The 18484-nt window shown below is 39.8% G+C and overlaps 1 protein-coding gene across 1 annotated transcript in view; it reads left to right on the top strand.

Moving 5' to 3' along the window:
• TGFB2 (transforming growth factor beta 2) overlaps positions 1-17580 on the top strand; it is a 139569-nt gene extending 121989 nt beyond the window's left edge. Inside the window, exons 3-7 of the mRNA XM_075595588.1 lie at positions 3896-4028; positions 4124-4234; positions 8515-8692; positions 10495-10648; positions 12600-17580. Coding sequence (XP_075451703.1) covers positions 3896-4028; positions 4124-4234; positions 8515-8692; positions 10495-10648; positions 12600-12758 — 735 coding nt within the window. The 3' untranslated portion in view covers positions 12759-17580. The remainder of the gene's footprint in view (positions 1-3895; positions 4029-4123; positions 4235-8514; positions 8693-10494; positions 10649-12599) is intronic.
• The last annotated feature ends 904 nt before the right edge of the window (positions 17581-18484 follow it).

Genomic DNA, 18484 nt, shown 5'->3' with positions numbered 1-18484 from the left:
GTGCAGAATTCAATCGGCGGATTCAGTTAATCCGTGGAGTGTAGTGGTAATAATAATAAAAAAAATCTGCCAAACACGAATCCCCCTTTTTGAGATTGATCCGCAGAAATCCGCGGACCCAAGGGAGCGTCCAATCCGCTGCGGATCCAAATCCGCCAAATAAATTCGCCCACCACTATTTAAAACAATGTAATTGCCCTGTGTTCATTTTTTTTCACGTTATTGTTTGTTTTAATATCCAGATTCTTTAACCTCCATGTCATTAAAAACATTGTTTTCATAATAAAAAAAAAAAGAAACATATCTTTATTTGTCCCTCCCAGGCCCTTCGTATCAATAGGTTGCATTCTTGTATATGTACTTGAAAATATTGTCTGTTGCTCTTTCAGGAGATATTTTATCTTTAGAATCTGGTGCTTTGTGTAGGAGATATGAACAATTGAATTATTACATTTCTGGAAGTTTAAAATGGAGCTCTCTCCAGAGTCCAGTGAGGTCTGAGTTTACCATGGTAAATATAACATGCTGAGGTTATCATGGTAGATATAAGATAATGATCTAATATATGATTGGTTTGTTTCCAGCATTGTCACCTTATGTGTCCTGATTTGAGTGAATCCTCCCACTTTGGCTTTTGATTTGCTCTGAAGCCTTTTCATTGTCTAGACTGGTGCTCAACTCCAATCCTGGTGCCCCCCCAAAAGGTCAGGGTTTCAGATATCCCTACGTCAGCACAGGTGGTTCAATCAGTCCCAGCTTCAGCAAAGGGGATCCTGTGCTGAAGCTGGGATATCCTGAAACCCTGACCTTTTGGGGGTGCTTGAGGTCGGGAATTGAGCATCCCTGGCTCTAGACAAATGTGTTTGTAGGTTGGTGTTACTGTGAGCAAACTTGCACAGCTTCACAACCAATAGACTATCTTTAAATAGCATTTCTACCACAGAAAAACACACCCAGACTGCCTCTGAACGGCAAATTCTTAGAGAAACGGAAAAACCTCAGTAGAAACTCTCTTTTTTACTCACTTTAGCAAATTTTTGAACAATGAAAAAATCTGTAACTTTGGCAAAATTGACTAAACATATGTAAAAAAAAATATATTTGCAAACCACATACGTACACATCTCTAGTCCCCGCATTCCTTTTTCAGAAGTTAATAACACTCTGGGGGTTATGCACTAAGCAGTGATAAGTGCTTTTAAGTGAGATAAATGCCTTTATACGTGATACTGCCTGCTGTGAGATTCACAAAGCAGTGATAACAGTGCAGTATCATGCTGTAATGGCTTTTTATCTCACTTAAAAGTACTTATCACTGCTTAGTGCATAACCACCTCTGAGTGTTAGTTTCAAACTTATTGTTGTTGCCTGATTTTTTGTGCCCCACTTCCGGCGCAGGGGAGGGCGTGGAGTCGGTGGTGGGTTGCACTGCACAGGTAGGGCCAAGGGAGGAGGCGGGGGGGGGGGGGAAGAAGAGTGTGAGAAGTGTAGGTGAGAGTGAGAGAGGGGGAAGAGTAAGACGTAGAGAGATATAGCGCAGAGGGAGAGAGAGAGAGACGGCACACAAAGAGGGAGATAGATGGATAGAGAGACGGCACACTGAGAGGGTTATGCACTAAGCAGTGATACGTGGGTTTTCTGGGTGCTATGCACAAAGCAGTGATAAGTGCTTTTAAGTGAGATAACTGCCTTTATAGCGTGATACTGTCTGCTGTGAGATTCACAAAGCAGTGATAACAGTGCAGTATCGTGCTATAATGGCTACTTAAAAGCACTTATCCCTGCTTTGTGAATCTCATAGCAGACAGAATCGCGCTATAAAGGCAATTATCTCACTTAAAAGACTTATCACTGCTTTGTGAATCTCACAGCAGGCAGTATCACACTATAATGGCTTTTTATCTCACTTAAAAGCATTTATCACTGCTTAGTGCATGACCCCCTAAGAGAGAAAGATGTAGAGACATGGCAGAGAGAACGAGAGAGAGAGATCACCCAGAGGGAGAGAGAGATGGCACAGAGGCAGAGAGAGAGAAAGATGGCACAGAAGCAGAGAGATGGCAGAGAGGCAGAGCGAGCGAGATGGCACAGAGGCAGAGAGAGAAAGAGAAACGGTACAGAAGCAGAGAGACGGAACAGAGGCAGAGCGAGAGAGATGGCACAGAGGCAGAGCAAGAGAGACGGCACAGAGGCAGGGCGAGAGAGATGGCACAGAGGCAGAGCGAGAGAGACGGCACAGAGGCAGAGCGAGAGAGACGGCACAGAGGCAGAGAGAGAGAGAAAGATGGCACAGAAGCAGAGAGAGTGACGGCACAGAGGCAGAGAGAGAGACTGCACCGAGGCAGAGAGAGATACGGCACAGAGAGAGCCGGAGAGGGCGATACAACAGAGTGAGAGAGCACAGAAAGATGTTATACGGTGGGTTTATATAGGGAAATAGATTCTGTGCGGCCCTTTAAGGGCCCACCACTGCTTTTGAGTCATGCCTGTAAAGATTTGTATAGTATGGGGTCTGCATGTAAGTAAGAAATCGTACTCCGAATAATCCACACATCCAGTACTGCAGAAAACATACACTTACATAATTAAATCATTCCATTAATCCATATGTCCCTTTAGAGTCTAGCAATGCATTGCTCTGTTACAGTGTGTGTTTCAGGACTGCTGCAAATAAATAGTTAGAGCAGATTTGTTTTAAATTACAAGCCATCCACATTAATTGTTAGATATTGCAAAACATGTATGTGGAATACGTTAGTAACAAATCTAATTACAATTAAAACATTTACAAATGTCCCCCACACACAGTGCTTTAATTTGTGCAATACCAGCCTCAGCAATATTATTGTGTGTACTTATTATATATTATCTTTTATTTGCTTGATGATATATTTGTTTCTAGTATAATTTATCGTAATGAGTAAAGTAATTTTAGTTGTGCTTTAAGTTGCAATAAAGTGTGTGTGAGCAGCACAATGTGAGAGGGAAGACCATAACATTGTATGACTAGAATACATATACGTAAGGCAATAGGAAGGACGTCCCTACCCCAAGGAGCTTACAAGAAATAATATGGGTGAGAGCTAGATATTAGGATAAAATGGCGGTTGTGGGCACTGGATCTCAAGTTTAGTAGTTGAAAAGGACTCCCATGCTGAGTTGGCGGGAATCCAGATACGTGCCTGGACAATCAATAATTGAGCATGTTCTGCCGCACACAGAAAGGATCCTGGCACCTGATGAAGGCCCCCTCCCCCCAACCCACCGAAACGTTGTGCACTGCTGTATATTTCATCATGCAAAAAGCATTATTAAATGTCCTGGCAACTTGGATCTAGATAGCTAGATAGCCATGTAGGTCATGTATCCTACCTGAACTGGGTGAAATCAAAGTAAATATACGTAGACTACAAAGTAAATGCATCAACTCATGTTTTAAAATCAAGGAGGGGTTTATGCTGCCTAACCAACAAATCAAGTATTTCCCTAAGACTATTTTCTTTAAAAAAATTAAAGCTAGAGACATAGTAGTGGCATGCAGTTACAAAAGGACACAAATTGCTTAAAAATGTATTACAACATGTTCACAGCAGAAGGCGAATAATTAGCATCTAAAGACAACAGGCCCTTCTTCTGAAAATGCCCTGAAACACTTTATGCTCTTTTGTTTCAACTGTGGGCTGTGGTTTCCATCATACAAATCGGCATCAAATTGTGGGGGGAAAGAGAGAGGAAGTACTTGATTTACAGACGCTGTGTGTTGCAACTGTATATATATATTTTTTGCCTTGTAAATCAGCTGATCATTTATATCACGGAAAAGCTGGATCCTTGAATACTTCACTACACTAGACCAGAGTTCTTAAAACTGTTTGATGTCTCTCCTTCAATGCAGATCCTTAAATCCAAAGACTTAACATCGCCAACCCAGCGCTATATTGACAGCAAAGTAGTGAAAACAAGAGCTGAAGGAGAATGGTTGTCTTTTGATGTCACAGAAGCTGTAAATGAATGGCTCCATCACAAAGGTACTGTAAATGCATGTTTGTCTAATGGATCTTCTTAGATCTTTTAATATGACAATTTCCCATACTTATATTTGTTTTTCTCTTGTATCTTGCAGACAGGAATCTTGGATTTAAAATAAGTTTACATTGTCCTTGCTGCACCTTTGTACCTTCAAATAACTATATAATCCCAAACAAGAGTGAGGAGTTAGAAACAAGATTTGCAGGTAAAGGACAACCTATAGAACTGTCTGTTCCTTTATGTATGTCAGCTTCTCTTTCAAGTTCCCATATATCTTTTTTATGTGATACTTACCAACCAGGTACAGCTAAACCCCGTTATAACGCGCCTCGTTATACCGCGATTCGGTTATAACGCGGTTTTCCCGTGGCTCCCGTTTTTTTTTTTGCACACTGCACACACTGCACACACTCACTGCACACACACTGCTCATTGCTCACACTGCCACACTGCACACACACTGCACACTGCACACACACTGCTCATTGCTCACACTGACACACTGCACACACACTGCACACTGCACACACACTGCACACTGCACACACACTGCTCATTGCTCACACTGCACACACTGACACACTGCACACACACTGCACACACACTGCACACTGCACACACACACTGCACACACACTGCACATTGCTCACACTGACACACTGCACACACTGCACTGCACACTGCACACTGTACACACACTGCACACTGCACACTGCACACACACTGCTCATTGCTCACACTGCACACACTGACACACTGCACACACACTGCACACACACTGCACACACACTGCACGCACACTGCACACTGCACACACACTGCACACTGCTCATTGCTCACACTGCACACACTGACACACTGCACACACACTGCACACTGCACACACACTGCTCATTGCTCACACTGCACACACTGACACACTGCACACACACTGCACACACACTGCTCATTGGACACACTGCACACACACTGCACACTGCACACACACTGCTCATTGGACACACTTCACACACACTGCACACTGCACACACACTGCACACACACTGCTCATTGCTCACACTGCACACACTGACACACTGCACACACACTGCACACACACTGCTCATTGGACACACTGCACACACACTGCACACTGCACACACACTGCACACACACTGCTCATTGCTGACACTGCACACACTGACACACTGCACACACACTGCACACTGCACACACACTGCTCATTGCTCACACTGCACACACTGACACACTGCACACACACTGCACACTGCACACACACTGCTCATTGCTGACACTGCACACACTGACACACTGCACACACACTGCACACTGCACACACACTGCTCATTGCTCACACTGCACACACTGACACACTGCACACACACTGCACACACACTGCACACTGCACACAATTATTATATAGAAATAAACAGACAACTGCACTTTAACAGATGTATTTTGCCTGTCTTGTGACTTTTGTTTCACAAAGTTAAGGGGGTGGGAAGTCATTGTGCTGTGGGGGTTGGGGGGGTGGCGGGGCCCTGCGCTGCGCTGCGGCTACGGCGGGCCCTGTACTGCGGCGGGGGGGGGGGGGGTTAGCGGTCTGTGTGTGTGAGTGCGAGTGCCTGTCTGTGTGTGTGTGTGAGTGCGTGAGTGCCTGTGTGTGTGTGTGTGTGTGTATGTGTGTATGTATGAGTGCTCCAGCCCGAGTCCGTGGAGGGAGGGGGGGGAGAGTAGCAGCTCCCTCCTGCAGTCCGTGGAGGGAGGGGGGGGGAGAGTAGCGGGTCCCTCCGCTCAAGCCACGCCCCCCCTCCCTGTCAAACCTCCCACCTCCCGCTCCGGCTCTTACACTTACTTACACACACACTCAGACACTTACACACACTCACAGACACTTACACACACGCGAGGGCCCTGTGCTGCGGCGGGGGGGGGGGGGGTTAGCGGTCTTCCGGAGACTGCTTACCTGTCTCCAAAAGCAGCACACTTATGCAGGCACCCCTCACGTTCGCCGTGCGCATGCGCCGTGCGGCTCGTGAGGAGTGGATGTTGCCTGCCAGTTCCCGCGGTGACAGGGGGAAGCGGGGACAGGAGGGACATCCCCGCTCCCATCTCCTGCCCCGCGGCCTGTCCCGCGGTGACAGGGGGAAGCGGGGACAGGAGGGACATCCCCGCTCCCATCTCCTGCCCCGCGGCCTGTCCCGCGGTGACAGGGGGAAGCGGGGAGCGGAGGGACATGCCCGCTCCCATCTCCTGTCCCGCGGGATGAATATGCGCTAAAGCGCGGCGGCCATTTTTTTTTCTCGCGACCCCGTTAGTAACGCGGTGGTCTCGGGGTGGACCCCGAGACCCGCGTTATAACGGGGTTTAGCTGTACTTATTAAATGGAACTTAAATGACGTGCTTTTCTTCCGATGAGACTCAAAGTGCTTCACAATAACATTATGGCATGCAGTTCTGTTCATAGAATTTGACAGGCACAGTTCCTGCTCCAACAACATTACAATCTATGTAAGCGACTTGCCCAAGGTCACAAGATGATGTTGGGGGTTAAACCAGGCTCCCCTGCTTCAAAGTCAGTGACATTGTTTTTAGAGTCAGTGCCTTAACTCACTGAGCCGCTCCTTCTTAATTGAAGTATTAATTATGTATGTCTCTCAGTGTCATAACTACCGTCCTGGATGCCTGGGCATGTCCCGGATCCCTGGCTTGGGGGGGTGCCGAAGGATATCGGGCCCCTCCCTCCGGACTCTTGATGACCCCTCCCCAAGCGGTTACAGAGGCCCTGCGTTCTTCCCCACAGCAATGAAACTGCTTGCCGTGGAGAGAGCGGGGGGCTCCGTAACAGCAGCACTCCTCCATGACATTGCAGTGTCATGTGACGCAGCGTCGTCATGGCAACGTGCCGACATGTGACACAGCAACATCATGATGCCATGACGTCGCCCCTTAAGGAGAAGTTATGCTACTGATGCCCTTGGATGATTGATCTTGGAAATACATCGCTGGCCTCTCTTGCAGCCACTTAAATCAATAATTAATAATCAATTTAGCATAAATATGAATTTCTAATCTCATGTAAATTAGGAATGTATATTTACTTGCCATAATGCATAGATCTCTCTCTCTCTTAAAGATACCGTTACAATGTCTCTGCTTCAAAAATTGTGTACAAATTGCATTTACTTCACATTCTCCTTCAGTTCATTTTTGTAATTGTGAAATCCATTGTGTGGAGCATATTGATATTACCTTTAAATTTCCATGTATTTTTCTATAAAGTGCGTTATTGCTCTGCGCACGATTACAGCAGTATGCATTGCATATTCATTGAATGTTGACCTTTTCAGTGCCACCAGAGCTTTGCACTTGCGCTTATGTGATCACTTAACTTCAGCAGTGATCACATGACCGCCAAAGCCCCCGGCTGACATAAACGGAAGCAAAGTTGGCTCCACTTCCATTTTGATTAGGCCAACCTCTCCAAAGGCGACCAGCCCCCGGGAAACTAGAATTTCCCCGTTATGTACCTGGTACGTCAATAGTGCCTCTGGCGAGTATTTTCATTTCGTAAACAATTCTGTGAATATGGGATAGCACTTTTAGCCCCTCAAAATCTTTTCTTCAAATGCTTAAAGCTTATATGTGCTTTTTGTTTTGCTATGATGCATCTTCTTTCCTTTCATACTTCTGTTTTCGAACATTTATATTTAAACAGAAATCATGGGTTTGAACTGGGCAAGTGCTATATTTGTATAATGTATCATAAATATATATTCAAATGATGTCTGACTGACTTAAATAGGGCCAGAAGGGGTCTTCCAGCACGAAAGACATTTTTAAGGAGGAACACTTTTTTTAATTAAATATGGCCCATAATGTTTTGTATAGGATTTTAGAGCTCTAACTAACATAAAGAGTTATCTTCGAATGTGCACGTGTTCTAGTGATAAATGTGTGTTTAATAATTCTGGCCGTATTAGCTTGAGCAGTGCAAAACTGTCTGTAAGATGGCACTGATGACATCACTAACATCTGGGTTACAAATAATGTTTGATGGAGAATGCTCGGCAACAGAGTGCTACTGGAATTTGTAATGGCCGCGGGTGTTGTTCCAGACTCCCACAATACAGTATTGACTCTTAGTCGACCAGCTCCTCCAGGAAGTCAAAGAAGCCTTAAATGCAATAGTGGGTAGCCTATGACCCCAGGGTCACACGAGAAGAGTCAATCAGTGGCGTCTTCAGCGACTTATTACTTTCAATATCATTCCTGAGAAATTTAGATACACCATTTTGGCTTAATGGCAGAGGAAGTCATGCATCCATTGGGAGTAAAGGAGAGTGTCTCACAGAGGGCTTAGCTTTCCCAGCACTGCTTTACTGAAACACACAACAAAGATAGATTTCATACAGGTATACAGTATATAGTGTTTGTGGTTTCAAATAAAACTGAATATTTACTACCAAAATGTATTTCTTCAAGGTATTGATGACTCCTACATGTATGCCAGTGGGGATCTCAAAGCTTTAAAGACCAGTCGGAAAAAACACAGTGGCAGGACTCCCCATCTTCTGCTAATGTTATTGCCTTCCTACAGACTTGAGTCACAGCAATCCAGTCGACGGAAGAAACGAGCACTAGATGCTGCCTACTGCTTTAGGTAAATATGCTGACAGCTGTACAAACTGAGCAATTAAGGTATCAATGTTCAAAAGGCAGAGTAGGACATGTTATTACCACCATTCAAAGCCAAAGGGTGCTGCAATGCATTGCTACCTCATTTTGCAAAGGGATTAGTTGGATTTTCAGGAGGCTTTGCAAACTGTGCAGAACTAATATTTCAAAGAAAATAAATGACATTCGTTGAAAGTTTCAAACATTTTATTTACATATATTGAAATGAACAGTTGTTTACTTGCCAGGAATCATTTTATATGGTTTTCTGTTGATTTTTCAGCATTCTTAATCCAGCATTGCTGTTAACTCATTGGCATGGATCTACATACCATGATCGTATGTTATTTAACTCTTTAAATACTCCATTGCTGGAGGAATGCAATACCACCACATATTGAAACCCCCGCCCCCTCTTTCCATCACTGAATGGGTTGTTTTTTCAGGTGATAATTATGCTGTGGGTATGACGGCACTTCAGATAACAAGATAGATGTAAGGATTCATGTCCATATTGGCTAAGCCTCACTATTCCATAAGACATCTTCCGGCACTAGAATGCACCTCACAGCTCATTCCTTTGCATAGCACCACTTAGTGAATATGTAACTGTATCTTCAGAACTTCAGTCAAGATAGCAAAGGTCATACAATGTCCATTTGCTAGATTTAGGATGGGAAATCAATCTAAGGCAGTATTCGATGAAAGCTTATTGAATGTTGAGTTATGTTTTCGAAAGCTAAAGGCACGGGTCATTTTTTTTATATGAACAGCTATTTAAACATTTGAGCATATTACTTGAACAATTCAATGACATCTTAATGTGTTTATCTTCGTGGCCAAACCCTACACCAAGAAGGGCTCTTTAAGCTTGACAGTGCCATGGCATATACCTTGAAAGTGACAAATAACAAGTTATGATTTTGAGCTCTTTGTCAGCTGTTGAGAAAACCATTCAGGAAATTGGTGGCATTAAAAATATTCAAGGACATATAAGCACTAATAAATTAGGAGACGAGCCATGTATTCCAATAAGGCTGTTGCGCTGAAATCTTTTTGAAGTACGTTTGATAGATGCTGGCAATAGGTTATATGGGTCTTTGTGAACAAAGTAAAAACTTCAAGATGAATCACCATGAACGTTAGTCATGGAACAGCTGCAACATACTGTAAGTGATGAGGATCAGCAAGGGCCTTGTGTGGGGAAGATCTATATGTTGGTTTACATTACAGTGAAGTGTGAACGGATTTATGAGAATATCTATCTTTTCTTTTTCAAGTTGCATCAAGTTATTTAAACATTCTTTTGTAAAGCCACCTAATAACCTCAACATTCATCGGATATACATTTTTGTTTACTTCAGAAGATTCAATAACATATTCCAATGTAAAGAAATCACTGCACACAGCAGATACACGTATAGTTTGTTGTATTGGTACCTGTATATTCAACAGACCATTAAGTCCATGGTTAAATAACATCAGATAAATAGGTTGTTAGCACTCTTTCTTCAAGGTAGATTCCCAAACTCTTTGCAACAGTTGCCAATGAATGAGGAGCACACAAAATACTCAAAACAGCTGCACTCACATTTCCACGTGCTTTCAAACATAAATAAGAAAGAGCATACACTTAGTAGGTGGTCTCCAGATTAGGTCCTTATTGGAACACTTGACTCCCTCTCTACTACTTTTTATGTTGTGTATATTGTTGTAGTCTATGTTTACATGAAAGAAGGCGACTAATTCTATAATATTTTAACCACACATCATTTACTTGTTTAACAGAAATGTTCAGGACAATTGTTGTCTACGTCCGTTATATATCGACTTTAAGAGGGATCTGGGGTGGAAATGGATGCATGAACCCAAAGGATATCATGCTAATTTTTGTGCCGGAGCCTGTCCTTATTTGTGGAGCTCAGATACCCAGCACAGCCGGGTAAGTTTGTACGTCTAGATATATTGATCTCGGAAAGAAAGGTTTTTGGCAACCGTGTCATTCCTATAGAAAATTCTCCAAGACCCAAATATTTTCCTAATTATTTTCTCATATGTTGTATAGTACATTGGGGGAAAAAAAAGAACACATAAAAGGATTATAATGGTTGCAAAACAGTCCACTATAGTATTACCAAAGCCGTAATGAATGTATTTATTCTCATTTCATATGATTAGTTCCAATCTGCCTACCAAGGTTTTTTCTAGTCTGTTTCCTTGTTTATCAACACATCCAATTCATGCTGTATCTTTATTGTTCTGATAAAGATTGTACTCATAAAGATAGTAGATTAGGACTGAGTATTTGAAGTGACTGGATGTTCCATGCCATGCATGGAAGAAAGGAAACCTATTGATGCTTGCATAGTGGTCCACATTTACAAAGCAGATTGGAAACACCTACAACCCATTGAAGTTAATAGGCAATACGCTGTAAGGAGTCTTCTAGTGCTTGGAAGGTATCTTATGGCAGAAGACTGCTTAGTAAATATTGACCATATTGACCATTATGTGACACCCAAAGTACTATGCCATGTACTGTATGGTTTTATTTTGACTGAGCTCTTCAGTTTCCCTCTGGAAAACAGTCCACAGAGAAGAGCAGAAAGGAAATCAAAAAGCAAAATTCGAAAAGTTAATTTTTACCTGTTCAAAGAATGAATGCATTTTCATAATGAGATTCCTCCATCTTTACCGGTGTAAATACATCCAGGACATGATATTACAATGTTTTTTAACCCTTTGAAAACCATAGAAACCTAGTCTCCAAATGCCATGTACCGAAAGTTACGTGGTGCTATCATGGTGCAAGATAATGCACCAGATACAGTATATTAGAGAGAGAATGAAATTGTTTCTTTAATACAGTTGGTGCAACTCCTGCAAAAAAATGTCACTCCTTTAGCTATTACTGTTTATGTCCTCCCCAGATACAGACATATCGCAGCAGTATTGTATCCAGTTGAACAATTCTTCAACTGCCTATACTGTAATGCAGAAGATTTAATTAGCAGGGTTTCTTCACTTTCTATAGATTTGCTGTTAATCTTAGAACATTATCATCTGAGTCTAAGGAACTCTGCAAAATACTTGATTTTGTCCTGGCAACATTCACTAAACTAAATCATAATGTCTCCTCAGATGTTTTTTCTTGCTTTCTTCCTTGACTACAGTATAATAATGTATGTTGCTTGCTTCTCTCTGTTGTAATTAAGTTTATACTTTCCAACGGTGTAATTTCTAGGACCAAGTACTTTATTAAAAAGTGCACGAGACAATGCAGATTGTGGCCCGATTAATTGTAACTGTACATTATACTCATAAACAAGTCCGAGCTGTAAGGGGAAAAAAAGTAAACATCCAACGTACTGTATGAAATCCAGCGGTAGAGAAGGAGTTGTTTCTCGTAGGGAGGAAGTATAACTGTCCTGGTCACAAATATCTGGATTGGACATTAACTGTACACAAGAAGGCTGAAGTACTTCAAATAAAGAAGTTAGTGTTACTGTGCTGAACAGATATTCTCTATTAGCTGTGAATACCCAACTGAATCTCTAGGCAAAGGTCACTTAGTGTTTGGCTAACACATTAATGGCATCTTTGGGAATAAATATGTATAAGCAGTGGATAACCTACATACTTCCCTTGGTATAGAAAAATAACTTTTTTGCTTATGTAGATACAGTAGCATAGTTTTGTCCTGAATGTTTACTTCAGTTAATCCTTCCGACCCCATTCACATTCCAAATGCTGTAAATAACATTTAACTACAGAGATATTATTCATCGCAGCAAGGAGAGCTCTTATTGACTGAATTTATTTGAAGACCTACTATTATGTTAAACCTTTAATATATGACAAATGCTGTTAACCTGTTTCCTCTTATATTGCAGGTGCTCGGTCTGTACAACACCATTAATCCGGAAGCTTCCGCCACTCCGTGCTGCGTGCCTCAAGATTTAGAACCGCTGACCATCTTGTACTACGTTGGCAAGATACCAAAAATTGAACATCTTTCAAATATGATTGTAAAGTCATGCAAGTGCAGCTAAAAGTGATAGGCACGTGTGTAATGGGGAATAAATGAAAACAGGCCTTGTTTCATCAGTGTTAAAATGTTTTTTAAAAAAAAATGCGGTACTAGTGTGAACTATTTGGAAAAAAATTTTTTGTTGATTTTTGTTTTAATAACTGGCAGCCGAAGCAAAGCGTGGAAGGCTTAAATCTGAGTTTCACCTACTCAGTTAATGAGAGATATGGAGGAGAACCGTTAAAGCGTCTCCACACTGATAAATGTTCCTGTGTTAAAGTGAGACTCTTGGGCTAACTATTTGTATCCTTAACGACTGCTAGGATGAGCCCATATCTCTTTAAGATATTAATTTTGTTTTTACACCACCTGATTCCCTTCTGGTACTTTTTAAAATAAGCATGGATATGGAGGGAAACATCCCAGTCTGTCCTCCATGTTTGGGGCATAGTCAGTATATCAATTTCCCACAATCCCCCTCTCCCCCCTCCATTTTGTGTTGCAGATAGCAGCAGAAAAATAAAAACAAGAAAAAAAAAAAAAAGATTTCTATTTTAGTTGTAAACACAGTAGATGTTGCCTCACATTTACAGAACAGAATGTCTCAATTTTGGTAAGAAACTTTTAACAGTGTAGAGACATTTATTTAAAATAAAAATAAAAAAAAAATAAACACTGGAAGAATTTATTAGTGTTATTATGTGAAAGGAAAAACAGGAAAATCCCATTTAGTGGAGTTGCTGTATCTGTCCCGTGCCTTACTTGATCTCTCTGTATTGTTCTTTTAAAGGCATCATACCCATTCCTTTTAGTTTTAGTGTTACAAGACATTATTTATTTTTGTGGAATTATTAAGAAGCAGTCATTTTGTTAACCTTGAACATGTGGACATATGAAGACCAAATAAACTGCTCATAACTGTTTATTGTTTAGTGATCTAGAACTGGGGTGCTCAACTCCAGTTCTCAAGACATTCCCCCCCCCCCCCCAAGCCCAACAGGTCAGGTTTTAAGGTTAACCCTGCTTCAGCACAGGTGGCTCAATCAGTGCTAAAGTTGGGATATCCTTAAAACCTGACCAGTTGAGAACTGGAGTTGTGCACCCCTGATCTAGAACGTTTGTTGGGACAAACCAGATAGTACACAGATGTAACTCCCATATTCAGTGAGCGCAATAACACACCAATAAAACTGTCCAAATCACCTGAGGCATCTCACAATGGCCAGCAACAAAAGCAGGGTTCGTTTCTGGCTTGTTTTAATTATGAGAAAAATAAAACATTTGCAAAAGCCTTAATTAAAGAAGTATTTCTTATATTTTTTTGAAATGCTGTTCAGAAGTAAAATTGACTGCATATCTGTATGTTGATAGGATTTTTTATAAGATTTTTACAAGTTTATAAAGCTTTTCTTATTATTTTAATAAATGGATAAACGGGCATGATTATTGGACCGTTGTGTCTGCATCTTAATGACATTGAATACAACAGGTGCAGAAGAGGCACATTATTTTATTAAAATAGTATGTTTTGTTACAATCTGTATGGTAAGAACTGTTTCATAGGCCCCCTGTAAAATGATGTCTGTTATGTTTCTTATTCTTTTCATCAATATAGAACAGCTGTTGACTTTGTCACTGGCCATCTTGAACTGCCTCACTGCCCAAAACTGGTCTGGGATGCATTTAAAACGTATGTCCCGTGTGCATTTTCTTTATCCACAATGCAAGGCACATCTGTGGGTCTTCTTTAAATAAAACAAATAAAAACATATAGTAAATCAGCTGCCAGAACAGTCTTTTTTTAAGATTGAAGTCTCTTTTTTTTTTTTACATTCAGAAAACTCATGTTAATGCACAATCTCTGATTCTCCGAGGCATTCATTTGGATGTTGTTGTTTTTTTTATTTTTTTGTTTTTATTATTGTAAATGGTTACATTTCATTTAGTAAACCAGTGAAATATTTAACATGTACTGGTCTAATCCACAGACCTTAATATGATGCTGTATAGCTATGCTATGTTTGTTTTTTTAGGTATATGTAATTGTACCAATAGTATTACAATAGTTGGGTAGTAAAAGCCAGCTTAATTTGGAAACAAATCTGTAGATCTCTATTGTAAACTTTTAAAATAATGACGTACACGATGTGTAATATGCTACAATCTCACCATATTTTTTATAGTCTGTAAAATTGTCAGCTATGGTCATTTTCTTTTCTCCATTTGAAATTAGGGCTCTTTTCAATCACTCACAATAAGGTGATTCCCTCTAGCTGGCCAGTATGAGTCGAGTCCTATACTTTCACTTGCACTACAGATACATGTTTTATATTATATACTCTACATGTGCTTTCCATTTTGTTCATCATTATGCCATAAGCTACCTGACTATACTTTCCCTAATGGGTTGATTAAACTATTCTAAGTAGAATCATGTTTCCAATATTGACCGACAAACTAGTTTGATTTATTGAACATGTTCTTGATGTTCACACAGTCAAACCTAGAATAGAACTGTTTGTTTCGCTAGCAAAACTCATAATAAGTTGGCTCACTGTCTTGAGACCAGAAACTGTGCAGTCGATTGCAATGTAAGTTTTGTGTTGCTGAGTTTCATACAGTACTAACAAAACCAACAGACGTCATCGTGAAATAAGAGCAACCTAAATAATTCAATGGAAATCTACTGTCTGTAAATACCAAATCACATTTTTTTTAAAAAGACCAACTTGGTAGAAACTTTACCAGATAGCGTATTTTGCCATAAAACATGAATTAATTACACTTAATCTGCCAAAGGCCAATGGTAGAAATGTGTGGAAAGTTGTAAACAAGTCAAAGGGGACAATTCTATGTTGTCCAAAGTAGCAATATGGGATGTTTTCGGCTGAAAATTTGCATTGGCCACTATGGACCATATAGAATAAAGTCCGAAGACTAGCAATTCTTTATACAGTTGGACAGCGCCCTGGTGCCCCCTCTATCAGGTACCTCATGATCTGACAGAAAAATAAGTAACGGTCATGTTAAAGACTTTTTGGCACATATTAATAATACCTTGTAAGCAGCAGAAGGCCCTATTCTGCTACTATTTGTGAAAGTGTAATGAACAGGACAAAGCCAATACGATTCCATCTAAAAGTGCAATTGTTGGAAATATGACCAAAATATTTTACTACAAAAATCAGTACAATGCAAAACATAAAAAAAAAAAAGGAATCGACTAAATAGTGCTGTATCTTTATAGTAAATGTTTACTTCCCACTACTTTGGATAGCTGGAGAAAAAGAACATAGGTGCAGTGCAAATTAGAAGCAGTTCTGTGACGTACATTAAGATATTGTTACATCCCATGACATTTCCTATTGAAATGGTGAAATGTAAATTAGGTAAACAACTCATTGCTGCCAGAGTTTTGCAATGAAAATGCAACTACCAGCTGGATTTCAATCCTCTTGTTTATCTTTTTTTTTTTTTTTTAATATTTTTTTTTTTTTACACAATGATTATTTTACTTTTTTTTGATTGTTAAATTGTTCCAGTTATAATGGAGTTGGATGTTCTCCTTCTTGGTCATGTTGAGACATAAGGAATTACTAATTAAACGGCGATAGTGCCAATGAAACTCACATTGACTTCAAAGGGAGTTTCCATGCAATACCCCAGATTGGCACGATCACAGTTTAATAAATACCTCCCATTCCCCCCCCCCCCCCCATAGAGTTTGCTGGTTTGCCTGTCTTGACCAGTCAGCTTACTTTTTTTCTTTTTATCACCTTCTAGTTACGAAAAGATTTTTTTTTTTATTACAGTATAAAATTACAAAGATAAATAGGTAGATCAAAACTCTCCATTTATTAATACAGAAACCGTAATCAAACCATGATTATTGTCACTCAATTATTTTCCTCCAGCATTATCACAACAGAAATCAGAATGGAATTTTTTTTTTACATCACCATATATAAATATTTATTTCCTAAAAATAAATAAAAATGACAAATTCAACTTAAATAATCACTGTAACCAATGTTTCTGAAAATATAAGGAGCAATACACACTTTCCAAATGCTGCAAGGCTCTGTGCTTCAAAACTAATGTAAATAAGTATAAATACGAGCAGGAACAAACTTTTTTTTTGTGTGATTTATTTTTATTTGTAATGTTTTTGTTAGGAGGATGCAGTGAATAGGTGAAATAAATTCAAAAGTCACATGCATCATTTTCAATTTATTCAAATACTTTTTTTTGTTATTTGGAAAGATTGAAAAGCACCACTCTTATGCAAAAAAAAAAAAAAAAAAGAGCATCTCAAGTTGAATTTTAATATAATGGCATACTTTGAAAAATCATGGTTTCCTCTTTTGTCGTGAGCAGATAAATTGTGTTGCAAAGAAATCACTGGCTTTCGAATAATAGGACATTCATTTGGCTTGTGCTTTCCAGGAAACACGGCAGCTTTTAGTGAAGTAATTATACAGGGCCGAGATGATTAAAGAATGAAGCAAATAAGTACTAGGCAGATGATTCTTGGTGGTATTTTGGATCGTAAAGACTTCTTTATATTGGCATGTCATGAATGTCAAATGATTACCTTGTGCTAAATGCAGTGAAATGTGAGTAATGTGGATTTCTTCACACTGTAACAGCATCGTTATTAAAAGATTGTTCATCTGCCACTTCTGAATTACCGCGTTTTCCATTTCAATTCTTTTATTTTATTTTTTTAATTTTTAATTGTGTTACAGCAAATTTTGACACAACAGAAAATAAAAACTGCATTTCTGGCTTTATCAGCAATACATTTGTATGGACAATATAGGAGAAATAAAATATAAAACCAGTTCAGTTGTATTTTTGTGACTGATTACTCTGTATTTTAACACAATGTATGTCTGTTTTCGTGGTGCTGTAGTGGTAAATAAATTATTTCAATTGTACAATGACCGCGTTTTCATAGTTTCTTCAACATCATTCTTGACGTTTGAAAGCTGGGTGTTGGCTCAATTGTTCTCGTCTTGAAGTTTTTACAGTTCCATGCCTCACATTTCTAGTCAACCTTGTCAAACATTCTAGATCTCCTGAGAGCCACACGATCGAAATCAATGGAGCATATTCATTAGGTGTCGCTCCAGGTTAGTGCACCCAATCCGGTGTTAACTTCTATGGACTTGACTGGGAGTTTGCGGCAATCGGCTGCACTAACCAGTACCGGGGCTTCATGAACCTGCCCTTATATTTGAACTCTTCCCCTGTTGCTATTAACTACTGCCGGTACAAATATAGAAAGAACAGTGGTGAAGGCGTAAAGTTAACAAATACATTACTTTCCGTCTTTGAATACTTGCATCAATTTAAAGGTGCAAGGTCATGCAGGCAACATTGCAATTATAAAAGGGATATATGTAATTAGTTGAAACTAAACTTTCAATTATTGTCCCAGTTGAAAATCTTGATTCAAATGATTTGAAAATATAAATATCCGTCTTTTTCCCCCAATGACTATTAAACATATTACTGTTATTACTGTAGGTTAATTTTGACCTATGTTCACCTTCAACTGAAATGAAACTGAAATTGAGAAAATTACTAAAATGCTATAAAGAGGTACTATAGATACTGTGTTTTATCATTGCAAAATCCTTTTCAATGCTTGCGGGAGTACAAGATTATTGGTTAATACATTTAATTAGCCTGCATACATCATTGTATGCTATAGTAATATAACTAAAATGTAATGCATACATA

The sequence above is a fragment of the Ascaphus truei genome, chromosome 4, assembly GCF_040206685.1.
Source record: "Ascaphus truei isolate aAscTru1 chromosome 4, aAscTru1.hap1, whole genome shotgun sequence".
Classification (NCBI taxonomy): domain Eukaryota; kingdom Metazoa; phylum Chordata; class Amphibia; order Anura; family Ascaphidae; genus Ascaphus; species Ascaphus truei.
Note: the sequence above shows the minus strand (reverse complement) of the source record. Positions and strands in the feature narration are given on the sequence as shown.